This window comes from Fusarium oxysporum, chromosome 4 (assembly GCF_000149955.1).
Source record: "Fusarium oxysporum f. sp. lycopersici 4287 chromosome 4, whole genome shotgun sequence".
In the NCBI taxonomy this organism is placed as follows: domain Eukaryota; kingdom Fungi; phylum Ascomycota; class Sordariomycetes; order Hypocreales; family Nectriaceae; genus Fusarium; species Fusarium oxysporum.
In genome coordinates, this window is record NC_030989.1 from 4,005,145 (window position 1) to 4,017,289 (window position 12,145).

General features: G+C 49.7%; 4 protein-coding genes across 5 annotated transcripts; 2 read left to right on the forward strand and 2 right to left on the reverse strand.

The window, feature by feature from the left end:
• Positions 1-520: 520 nt before the first annotated feature.
• FOXG_18781 (uncharacterized protein) lies at positions 521-788 on the forward strand (the record flags this gene model as incomplete). Its single annotated transcript, XM_018398924.1, has 2 exons — positions 521-624; positions 656-788. The coding sequence occupies 2 exons, from the start codon at positions 521-523 to the stop codon at positions 786-788; spliced, it is 237 nt and encodes a 78-aa protein (XP_018238928.1).
• Positions 789-1,040: 252 nt separating this feature from the next.
• Positions 1,041-3,567, reverse strand: FOXG_18782 (uncharacterized protein). Of its 2 annotated transcripts, XM_018398926.1 has the most exons (3): positions 2,687-3,485; positions 2,119-2,624; positions 1,041-2,035 (listed from the first exon to the last, which is right to left on the reverse strand). In XM_018398926.1, the coding sequence occupies exon 1, from the start codon at positions 3,166-3,168 to the stop codon at positions 2,797-2,799; it is 372 nt and encodes a 123-aa protein (XP_018238930.1). In that variant the 5' UTR covers positions 3,169-3,485; the 3' UTR covers positions 1,041-2,035; positions 2,119-2,624; positions 2,687-2,796. The 2 variants fall into 2 exon arrangements, with proteins under 2 accessions (XP_018238930.1, XP_018238929.1); XM_018398925.1 differs by having other exon boundaries at positions 1,162-2,035; positions 2,119-3,567.
• Positions 3,568-8,215: 4,648 nt separating this feature from the next.
• FOXG_04282 (uncharacterized protein) lies at positions 8,216-8,789 on the reverse strand (the record flags this gene model as incomplete). The annotated part of the gene is made up of 2 exons (XM_018382255.1): positions 8,216-8,571; positions 8,767-8,789. 2 exons carry the CDS (start codon positions 8,787-8,789, stop codon positions 8,319-8,321), a joined length of 276 nt encoding a protein of 91 aa, XP_018238931.1. The 3' UTR covers positions 8,216-8,318.
• A 226-nt stretch (positions 8,790-9,015) lies between these two features.
• FOXG_04283 (uncharacterized protein) lies at positions 9,016-11,940 on the forward strand (the record flags this gene model as incomplete). The annotated part of the gene is made up of 7 exons (XM_018382256.1): positions 9,016-9,917; positions 9,971-10,073; positions 10,127-10,168; positions 10,219-10,521; positions 10,575-10,802; positions 10,854-10,890; positions 10,939-11,940. Exons 2-7 carry the CDS (start codon positions 10,006-10,008, stop codon positions 11,938-11,940), a joined length of 1,680 nt encoding a protein of 559 aa, XP_018238932.1. The 5' UTR covers positions 9,016-9,917; positions 9,971-10,005.
• Between the last annotated feature and the right edge of the window lie 205 nt (positions 11,941-12,145).

The window sequence follows — 12,145 nt, forward strand, 5'->3', positions numbered from 1 at the left end:
TGATACTCACTGCCCGAGAGGGCCTCAACAGCATCGGCTTTCAGTGATCGTCTAGTCTGAGCATATTGAACGCGCAATCGGATCTGAAGCATACAAATTCGAGGTTACGAATCCGAGTTCCCGCGTATCACGCCGGAGACTTCAGACTGTGATACCAGAGTCAATGTGTCACAGGCTCAAAGTGCGATCAGCCCAAACCGCTGTTCAAAGCACTGGGTTATTGGTAGACAGACTATGGTAATTGCGAGACCGATGACCATGTCTCGGGTGTGTTTCCCCTATCTCCATCATCAAAGCAAGAGCTGAGAACATACCAACCATTTGTTGGAAGTGCTAACTCGAACAAAACATAGACATCAGAATAGATTTCACTTCTTGGGAGTGTGAGAATGAAAAGTGGGTTTGACAGCAGAAGACTGCGGTTGTCAACGGCCGCTCATGTCTCTCTCCATAGGAGAGGACGGGGAACGACATTCTATTATTATCGTGCGGCATATCTTGCGGCACGAGCCTTGTGGCCATGCCTCAACAAATCAGAAGCATGCTTGAGCTCATGGCTGCTGTTACGACAGGCAGTGGACTTGTAAACGAACCAGCTGCCGAGGATAAGATCATCTTTGGCTCGTAGCAAGGGCCAATCTCTAACTCTGATCAGGGGAGTATCGGCACGGGGTGAGATGTCTGAGCCGTTGCAATGCTCAGTCTTTGAGATGTTGATCAAATCTGAACGCCCGAAGCTATCACATTCTCGCAGACCTGCGGATCCGGGTGGAGACTGTTGGCATTGACCCAATATTTGTCCCGTTGAGGTAAATCGAGAGTGCCGCGGCTCCGACAGGGTCGTGACGGTACAAATTTCCGTGAGCTGGCTACGAGCTGAGGCAAAAGGCCTTGATTTTGAAATACGTATGTGCAGTATTGGCCTTGCTCAAATTCATATGAATCTTGTGCCCGACGCTATTGACGGTCTTTTAGGTGAAGTTGTGAAGTGATAACAACCATGGATCTTTCCTCTTGCCTCTGTACTGATAAAGTAACTAGGCCGGGCGTGGATCCCAAAGGGATCGTCGGTCTGCATACATCTCGATCTTCCGTGCCTCCCAGCTATACGGAACATGCTTCATTAGCGCATTTTTAAAGAGGCTAAAAGGGTGGTGCGATGCACAAAGGTTCAGCTTTCAGGAACACCAAGCTCTCCACGCTGATCACCTCACCGCTTTCGCTGTCTATTTCTCACGGTGCAGCCTTAGCTGGAATGTTTGAGACAGTTAGAAATCTCGCATTGGTCTTCTCAAATCGCCCTGCAGCTTGCTATAACGGGATATGAGGTCATTCCGTGCGCTAGGGACAAAAGTTGTGGTGAGTCAGTTGTGATTGCTTAAGAATCCTTGTTCGCCTATCTCACCCCCAATCAACTGCATTTCCTTGGGATCGCAAACACAAGTGGCATCCTTCGTTCCACAGCGGACAATTGGTGACAGATCTGAAACCTACAGCTGGAATGGCACCAAACAGCTTATACCTATGTTTCTTGTCGAGTCAGACCTGATCTATTTCGAGAAGCGACCAGCCTTCCCTTCAAACTTCAGCCAGACCAGATTCGGTAATGGCATCGCGGCCAGAGGACGATGAGAGGCAAATGCCTATAATGATCTTGAGTGTTGAGTGACAGGGGATAGCCTGTGAAGGACTGGAGCAACGGCCAAGACCAGGGCGCACCATGAAGTTGTTGATCCCTCCTTGTCGTGAACGTGTCTAGGAGCGGCCATTGCTGACATAGTATGGTAATTAATAATGAGGCTAGTTTGATGGTTTGGAGCGGAAAGTGGTTCAGTCGATGCTTGATGGACTTTTCGAAATGCCCTGTTATTTATGGGTCGAGTTTGCCAGGGGAAATCCCATTTTGGGACACGAGGTTTGTGTTTTTGGCCAAACAGAAGCTCCAACGACCTTCATATTTGAGCCAGATCTGAACCAGGGGCAGGGGACCCTGGTGTACCCTAACCTCTTAGTCTGTGGAGCTACTGTAGGTTGCCTACCTCAAAATCTTTAGTTATGGTCCTCAACAACATTATGGTACACTGGAAACACAAAGCTGATGCAGAATGAGGGACTCACAAGAAACGAGTTCCGTAGTCACAATTTTATGATATCTGTGGCATGTTAGGTAACGAGGTAAAACACCACTTGTACTAGATCTTCCATCTCGGGAGACGATATGCGGCTTAGCATGTTGTTCCACGGACGCTATTATATAAAAGAGGCCACACTGAACCCCGGCGGGGCAAGAAAGTCGTCGGAACGACAGGGTCATTGTGGAAGAGGGGATATCCCTAAGACGGAGAATGAAGGATTAATCACTCGGTCCATGACCTCATAGCGCTCTGCTAGCCCTAAAATCTGGGGACAACCACGGATGAAAACTAGTGGTTTATTTCAAGTCGCCATTGAAACTGTCGTCTGGTTGAATTGCGCAGCCAATGGTAGATTGCGCAGCCAATGGTAGATTGCGCTTGTAAGACTTTCGGCCGAGATGGGGACTGGTGGACAGATTTGCAATTCATCGGCCGAAGTCAGTAAGGGCCTCTGTTTCAGCTGTGGAACCTAATGGCGGAGGACCAGGACTAGAAGAAGAAGGGAGCTGATCATCAGCTGGAACCGGTGTCCGATCAAGAAAGATGCGTACGGGTAGAGTGACCTTCAGCCTCGTCAAGGATAGGTAACGGTACTCTGTCCAGAGAATACACAGTTTTCAACTTGTTCCACCGCTCGGGGCGGGGCTTGAGTTCCCCGAATTCAGGTGGGGGAGTGGTGTGGTTTGCTCTCAGAACAAGATAGTAGCTTGGCGGAACTTCCTAGACCATTGACAAACAATATTCGGATTTCTGTACACAACCGCGGCCTGATAACAGAGGACCAAAACCGGAGAAAATACTGCTTAGGGTGCTTGCTTGCTTGGGACTGAAGCTGAGCCCGAGCGTGAGGTATGTGTGACTTCGGGAGTAGCAATGTCGGACGAAGCCAATCGTGGCGTGGCTTGAAAGTTGGTGCCAGGACCTGTCGATCATTGTATTGCTGTAAGTACAATATTCTGCATGGCGTCTGCGATGCTTTGTTTTGACCCATGCTCAATTTGGGACAAAGTCTCGGGGTCTTGTCTGTTTTCATTGATGTCGAAGAGTTGCTCCCCTGATGATCTGATGCGCTGATCTGATGTGTTCATGAACTTTTTGAAGGGTGAAAGAGGGGTGAGCTAAGTGGCTGGGAGAAAAGTGAAATGATGCATATTTCTGTTGGTGATGATGATGCGACGACACTGCTTCAAGAGAAGAGGGGAAGGTGGTGGTGGTGGGCAACCTCCCCGAGGCATCCTGAAGATTGGTACCACTTCTTGTCTCTTTTTTATCGCCAGAGCTGTGGATGGTGCATGGATCGATTAGGTTGTCATAGTAAAAGGCGCTCCTGCACAAGCAATTGCCGTAATTGTACTTGTTGGACATGCCAATGGCAATGGCTTTTCGGTGAATGTAAGTGTGAATGTTTATAAGTGGTACAATCTCATGTAAATCGCATATCCCCCCACCAGCCCGGTCAGTGCCTAGATGAGCTGACCGCCAGGCCCCTCTATGCACATGAACTAAAGGGCCTCAAATCTAAAATGGCTTTCGGTCAGATCCAAAGCATAAATGGCGTAGATTATCTGCTGCGCGACTGGATATCTAACAGTTTTTGTGAGCTGTGGACTGTGACTGTGGCCGTGACCGTGAACGTGACCATGAGACATTGCCTCTGTTCAATGCCTCATTCAAATTCTTCCGCGGTGCCATTCCGCAGTGCAACTCTGGAGTGGGTTACCAGGCTAGACGTCGATTGCTTCTAGAAGCCCCTTGGCCGAGGGCGGCCTAAAAACTACCGAACAGATATGGTCTCCATTTAACCTTTCCCTTTTGTCTCATAAACAACTCATAGTGAGGCGCCCGCACGAAACTCAATCTTGTGCAACACTCAGCTGCAAGCCAAAGGATTTTTCAAGTGATTTTCAGCTAGATAGACACATGCAAGTCATGCATTGATGAGTTTGTTGACCATATTCGAGACCAGGGATGCCAATGACAAGCAACCAAATGACATAACTACTGCATGAGAAGAGAGATCCAAGGTTGGTCGTCAAATTAACCACTATTAGACGGTGAGAAAGTCTCTTGTGACTGACGGTGGGTGAGACTGTGATGCTTTCTTTCAAACCCGTCATGATTACCGAGGCACATGTTGATGATCGATCATACAAGTCGTTGCCCTTTGAAACACTGCCGCGAACTTCCTATTCCGCAATTTAGATAGGGTTAGCATTAATCAATCTGAAGCACGAGTGGACCTTTTGCAAGGAATTGCCAACAAGGGGAATAACGACCGAATCTTGGGAGGTTACTTTGAAGAGAAAACCCTTGAACCATGCACCTGGTAGTTTTTTAAACCAAAGTTCTTACCCACGCTAAGTTCCCAGCATCTTGGTGCTCTATTTTGGTAGGGAGTTCATCCTCGCTAACCTGCGATATGTCATTGTCCTTATAGCATTGCAGACCACGCGGGACGTTTCCCGATTAGGCAATTTTTGCTTGTCAATATTCTATCCATTTTCTCTGTCTGTCATCAGTGGAGGTTCCGCTGGAGTCCCTGAGACCAGTCTCACAATCTTGGTGTTTTACTAGACACCTGAGGGACGATCTGGTTATTTACCAAGTGGATAATACTCTTGGGTGTTGGCATTTGTCATTTCATGTTCGGCCAAGTTTGACTTTCTGTCATCTGAAGTTTGAGTTCCATCATCTGGTAAATTCCAGACTTTTCCTTTTACAAAGGTCAAGGGCAAGCTACTAGCCTTACAAGGTCGGTTCTCACTTCCTATTCGTGCACTTAGCTTGTCAGATGTCTATGTAACCGTGAATCGCCTCTGATTCGCACGCAATACGTGACTTAAACGTGGTTACTACGGTAGTCTACTTTTGGAAGACACCCAGGCATCATGTGATCAGTCATCTTCTCCCTTAAATCTTCTCGCTGTTCACCCTGTCCTTGTCCCACGCAGGGGTTGTAGCATAGTCGAGAGGTTGACGGACAAGGGGCCGATGCTAAAAGACTGTCGTTCTCAAACTATCGTCAAGTCCCGAACTTGAACTACAAAAGCACCACTTGGTCATGAAGCGGATGCTACGCTGCCCACAGAGCCGGAGAAATACTTCCTTGACAAAAACAGGGACCAGGCGATGAATGAAAGTTGGGGCTAGAACGACTGGTCATGGTAATAGGGCCATACTCAAGATAAGTAAACCCGTCATATAATCGGGCGATATACTACCCCGAGTTGCCGCTTCTGTATCCATTACTGTGAAAGAAGTTTCAGAGCATTGATACTATGGCTAGAAATAGCTTCATTGTGCGGTCAGGAAAGATTAATTTCTCCAGTTATACAAAGCTTTGGTCGCACTCGGAATCTTGAGCTAAAACCTTGGTCGTTATCCTTGCGGCGCAAGATTCCACCGTGAATTTGCGATACGTTTCCCGACAGCCTGTGAAAGGCCCAAGCCTGTGGAAGCCCGAATACGCCGACACCCTGGACAACACACGATCTACAGCATACCCGAAGTAATCCCGCCCAGGAGCGTTGGGAGCGGGAGGATCATGTCTATCAATAACCATGCCATGTCATACCGTAACTTTCCAGCTCGTCTGCGACAAAAGTATGTGTGATAGAAGAATGTGCTTGGGTGACAAAAATAATGAGCATGAGAGATGATGACGGAGAGTTGTGTAAGACGGCGTCAAGATAGGCCTAGCCGGACTGACTGCGCCTACAATTGCTACTGCTACTGCTACTGCTACCGCAACATTGAGATCCTTACCTACATGGCCGTACGCAGAACACTGACCAACGACGTCATGGTCTTATGTTTTCCAGCTCCGAAAGGCGCAGAGACGAGATACTCGACTCGTAGGAGCGGCCCGTGGCTCTGCCTCAGCTGCAAGTTGAGATACCTAGGGCGACACGAGCCAAAGATTAGGAAACTGACGAACAAACAAATAACGAAGCGAAGCCACTGTGAAAGCATTCGTGCGGCGTTTATCTTACGGTGGGCCGTAAGTAACGTTCCAGTGTTACTCATCTACAACCATACTGTGTCCGGTTAGACTGTCACTTTTTATAGATATTCTCCATATTCTGATCTCGAGCCTCAGGGTAAAATGTGCCGTTTCTGGAGCCATGTCGCCACTGAGATGGCGCTTGTAATGCAATGCAAGGCAATTTGTTCAACCCCAGCCTGGCCGTTACCTTACTCTGAACAGGGCCTTGGATGTTTTGGGCTGGATTGGATTGGATTTGGATTTGAGATGGCTCGGTTCTCGCAGGGACCCAATATCAAAGCTTCAACTACCGGCGGCCCCGGCTTGTCCGTCTCTGGTCTATGATGCCGACGCCCCGTCCGTCGTCTACCACCACCTGAGAGCCCGCCCGCCCGCCATCCCAATCCCAATGTTGTTTCGCCCTGTCGTAAACGCACGAGCCAATCAGCGACTCGAGTCTGGCACAGAATGAGCGAATGGAAACCAAATCCGCTACTTGAGCCAAGTTGAGCCGTAGACCGGGGTCCACGGGCACCGTAGCCCAGCCCAGCCCAGCCTAACTTTCATACAGTAAGGTAGTTACCAGTCCAGTGCACTGAGCAAGCCAGCATCTCTCTCTCTGTAGGGAAACTCAGTGGTTGAACCTCTAAACGACTAAAATTCCCCCTGGGTCTAAAGGGAGAAAACAACCTACGCCGGGCACGGACATGTAAAGTTATTTTTACTTTGTCACCTAGTGTTTTTGTCACCCTTCCTTCCCCTCATTCGACTTTCAGTTTAGTCACCACTTACCTGTGAACTCCTTGGCGATACGTCGAGACAGGGCTTCTCTCGTTTCTACTTCTTTCTTCTTCTTTTGTCTCTCTCAAGAGGTCTCAGCTTCTTTTCCGGACACCGCGGAAAAGCGGAGGACGGACACTAGTCTCAACGATCTAAGACAATGGAGCTCTCCCTAACCCCTTGACCCTGGGCCATGTGCGTCATGCCCTCTGCGTGCAAGGTTGTATCTCGGCCTTGGGGAGCAAGAAAACTTCTGACCTTGACAAAGGGTATCAAAATAAACCCATCAAATAAGCACCTTCAGCTCGTGATAACTTACCTAAAGCTTTTTGTCACCTAAGGCCGACGTCCTCAGTTTTTTTGTGTCCCCTAGCTCGGCCGCCATTTTTGTGACTGAGGATGACAGAAAATTTAGGACCAAAGTCCCAGGTGACAAAAACCATCAAACTGTATCTAGATAAACTGGAGAGCCTATGTGGTCGGCTTATTTTCTTCCTCTGGTGGAAAAGCATCGGGTCTTCTGACACCCGACCGTACTGTGATGAATGTCTGATGTTTGCTACAACTGGATGACAAAACAACCAACCTGTTGAGAGGTCGAGAGGCAAAAACTTTGAGTAACTGGGCGCTGCGGTACACCACTCTGTAGGTGCCACCGTCCGCTACTATCTCTTGTTGTTACTATACCTCAGGTACTCGCATTCGGTTGCTGTATTTGTGATTAATTATTAATGCTTCATTGCTATTATTTGCCCATTCTGGGCTGGACTGGGTTTCTACCCGCCACCACCATGTCGGCCAGACTCAACCTCATGATTTCAGGAACATTCCGCCCATGTAAGAAAGGGAAGCAATGCATTGCAGTACCATCTCGGCGGTCGTGTAGAACCATGGGACGAGCACAAGCCAGCAAGGTCGCCCGGCCACCAATGAACCATCTCCAATCGCCTGCTCCCCAAAATAGCACAGCAGAAGCACCTGGTATGGATCGATGTTATCTTCAGGTATGGAACCGACGCCTAGCCTGAGCATCTCCAATTGCTGCTTCAGCACCCCTACATACTCCGCAGTCCTCCCGCTTAGAAGGTTACCTCTGCTCCCTGACCAATCCTTACGGTACCTTGAGCCCCTCTGATCTGGCATGGAAGGGATGTGTTACTAAGGTTGATGGTCTGTGACCGACGCTTTCTTTAGAGAACCCGCAAACAGATGAATGGGTTTTTTCGACTATGACAGATGCCCAGCCCAGGGATCTTTTGAAGAGCGGCCCTATTACTGATGAGGCTGTAGGACGCCCCCCCCCCTCCCCTGCCCGAGCTGTGGCACCGGGCCACACCCCATCTCTAGCGTCTTGGGTTGGGTTATGTTTTTTGGTAGACCAGACCAGCACCAGCACCGCACCATCGCACACTTGCTCATCAGGCAGGCGGCGGCGCGGATACCACAGAGTTACAGCTGTACTCGGGGTTCACGGCCAAAGAACCAGCATCCGATTCATTGGGACTCATCCATTGCTGTCCGCTGTCGTAGTCCCGGGGCCCGCACTCCACAGCCCACAATTCCCCTAGTCTGAGGCCGAGCTCGCCGCCTGTCTTGACGCTCCCTCGGCTCATTCCTGCGCTTCTGAATGGCAGGACAGGTATCCGTAGTGTAGTGTAGTTGTTGGTGATTCTGATGTTATGCTATGCTAAGCTGTTCAGGCTCAAGTACAGGAGGCAATCGGGAGACTAAGGCTGGCTGGTGGTGGGTGCCCATGGGCTGTACGCTTTTAGGACTGGTGGTGAACTGGCACTGACGCTGCTGTCTGTTAGGTTGCTGGCACCTGCATCATGGCACATGGCACCTCTTACCTCACCTTACTCTTACAGTTTACTGCTCTTTTCATCCATTGCAAGCATTTCACAGTACAGTACAACACGGTAGGTACCCTTACACAGCCTTCCACCCGTTCCTTCGATCCCACTCTTACCTTACCTACCTAGCACTTACCTTACATTCCCACACACCTCACCTCTTACACCCCGGCTGCTCCTCCCCTCCCCCATCTGAGCTGCTCCCGCACCGCACCGCACCTGCCTGTGGATTAGGTTCGCTTGTATTTAACAATGCCATCGTCCCCAGCTCCTTCTCGAATCCCCTCTTGATTCCCTTTCGGTCATCTACAACAAACATCTTCGTCTTTACAAGTCAACACCACGTTCGCTATCCTCCTCACCCTCCTCACCTCTCTCAACTCTCTTAGGAAGTCCTCGTCGACTCCTGTCACTCGCTTTTTATTTCACGGTGCTTTGGTTCTGGAACAACGATCCTCCTTCACGATACGCTTCTCAACTCATATCTCTGGGTATTCAATCGTTTCCCATTGTGTATAATCAGGAACAAACACGAAGTGCAGAGACCAATTCTCAGATAGAGACCACGGCTTACACCAAACCCTTCTGGACTCCAACTCAATCTGTCAATAATCAACTACCGGCTCAAGTGGAAACGAGGCTTCTCAAGTGCACTTACATGGTCATCTTGGCTTTCGATTCTACAATCACTTGATATCCTCACTTCTGCATACCCACAGTCGCTTCCAAAGCTATCACAACTTCTCTCCAAAGGGAGGAAACCCAAATTAACCGCCATATTCGATCGCTACCACTCGTTTGGAAGACTTGGATATAGACTATCTACTGTACCACGCAGCATCACTGGTCAAGGTTTTAGATATCTCTTCAACTCATCTGGCCTTGATCATCCCTGCTCCGTAGAGTCCATCGAGCATCTCAGTCACATTAGATTGTTGAAGCCCTCCGTGTATAAGTTTGAATCCTCGACTTGCACCTCAGTACAGCCTCTCGACGCTCTACGCTGAATTGTTGTCTATTACGAGACCCCATTCACGAACTATCTCTAATTCGGACTCCTTGGATCGATTCCTGGAAACCGATTGACTGGGTACATCACTTGCTGCCCTTGTCACTCCAACGCTCGCTATAAATCCACAAGCTTGTCTTTGTGGATCACTTCGTGTATGTCACTTGAGCCTCATGAAAAGCTGTGCGTGTACTTATTTACCCAATAGTTCTAATTTACAGATACCTCTGTAACATTTGCAAAATGGCTGGTCCCGGTGGTGGTCCCCCTCGCCGCAGCCACACCAAGTCTCGCAAGGGCTGTGATACCTGGTATGGCCCATCAATTCATGATGACTTTGCACAACACTAACAATTACTCACAGCAAGCGCCGCCATATCCGATGCGATGAAAACTTCCCCCAATGGTGAGTTGTGATCCGAATAACACTTCTTGTTCCTAGGCTAACAGATGAAGCCGAAATTGCACCAAGCACAAGATTCGATGCCCATACAACGACGTGCAGGTTCCTGATGCTGAGCGCTCTACAACTCCCGACAAGCCAGACCTGATGTGGACACCCCAGATTGAAGCCGCCATTGCTGAATGGCAAACGACGGGCATCTTCCCGCTCCCCAGCCTGGGAATATACCCTGCCCCAATGCCACATCTGTACTCTGTTGAAGATCTCCGTCTGATCTACCACGTTGCGACGCTATACTACCAACTAGCTACCATCGATGCTAACAATTTCACCCTTTGGACTCGCCATATTCCAACGTAGGTCGAAATAACATAACACTCAAATTGGTATATACTAATTCCGACCCTAGTCTTCTTCGAATTGGTGCCACGACACCCTATGTGATGCACGCTCTGCTCGCTTTCTCTGCTATGCATATTGCTTTCCTCACCGACTGCCCTCTAGTTGGCAGCATGGCCTATGAGCACCGCGGCATTGCCCTCAAGGGGCTCCAGGAAGCCATTGGGTCTTTCTCCCGAGAGACATCGGATGCTATCCTCGCTGCCTCCCTCGTTCTCTCCTGGCAGGCCACTGACTGGTAAGAATCACGAATTCAACATCTAGTGACGAGAATTAACAGCATAATTAGGCGCAGCTGGACCCAGTTGATGCAAGGCACTTCATCGGTAAGTTGGCCCGATTGTGATAGTAGAACTGTACTGACCTGTAGATAGGTGATCGATGCCATGGACCCCTGGAAGCATGAGTCCCAGTTCGGAGACTTCATCGCCGAGAGCAGCACGTTCCCAACCGCCCCGCCATCTCCCGGAAAGGATCATCGCCCAAGCCAGCCTCGCCCTGAGGATCTAGAGGCCTACCAGCGCACGCTCGAGCAGATTCAAAAAGTCGAGGCACACCTCAAGTACCACAAGGAAGATACTACACAGATTCAGCATCTCATTGGCTTCCTCCGAGGCTCCCGCAAGATCAGCCCTACGCTCTCCATTGCTCAGCAATTTGAGCGTCTTCAGCCTCTCCGCAAATGGCTCTTCTGGATGCCCGTGGGTTACCTGCAGAACTACCATGGCTCTCCCAACTCGCTGGTCATCATTGCTTATCTGTATACCGTGGCTCTCCTCATGGAACGGCTCTTCCCAGAGATTGGCGCCGCCTATTTTGGCAGTTTGTCTATTTCTCCCGTTGAAGAGATTGCTCGGCGACTCATGTCGATCAATGTTTCTGGTGTCGGAAGCGAGATGCAAACTCCCTTGACCCTTATGGAGTTCCCCATCGACACAGTCAGCCAGTTTCGGTCGCGTATGGGATGGATGCACCCCGAAAGAACTCCCTCTTTCCCTCAGTTCAATCCTCGCAATTTCACTATCCAGGAGGAGGTGCCCACCCATGAGCCGTATCTGTACGGAAATCCTGCTTTCAGCTACAGCACTGAGGAAATGCCCATGCTCAACGCATCCGGACCACCTTCTGCAGTGAGCCCCCTGGTCTTGTCGCCGTATCCAAGCCAGCAGTACCTCAATGTTCCCTCACCGGCGTACAATGGAGCTTACAGCCCAGCATCCTCGACTTTCGAGGGCTCTGTCGCATACAGCGATACCGAGGAGTATGGATCATGGGACATGAACACTCTACAAGGCGGGCCATCCTCATCAATTCAGGACTCCCCTCAAAACTATGGCGTCGGGTTCGTTACTCCTGTCCAGGCTGTGTGGATCTAGGCTCCTCGAGACGACCACTGGCTCAATTTACACAAAGAACATTAGGGGATTGACCGTTACCACCCAGGATGAACACGACACCTACATACCCGCCTCCAGAGGACCCGAGTCTATACATGACTTCCATGACGAGCACCCAATCTCCATATATCAAGTCAGAGCAATTCGGCATGCTTCCTCTCCCGAATCTCCCCTCCTCGTCGAA

Excerpts from the sequence above, each read along its gene's own strand:
- FOXG_18782 (XM_018398926.1), bottom strand. The coding sequence starts at position 3,168 with ATGAAAACAGACAAGACCCCGAGACTTTGTCCCAAATTGAGCATGGGT.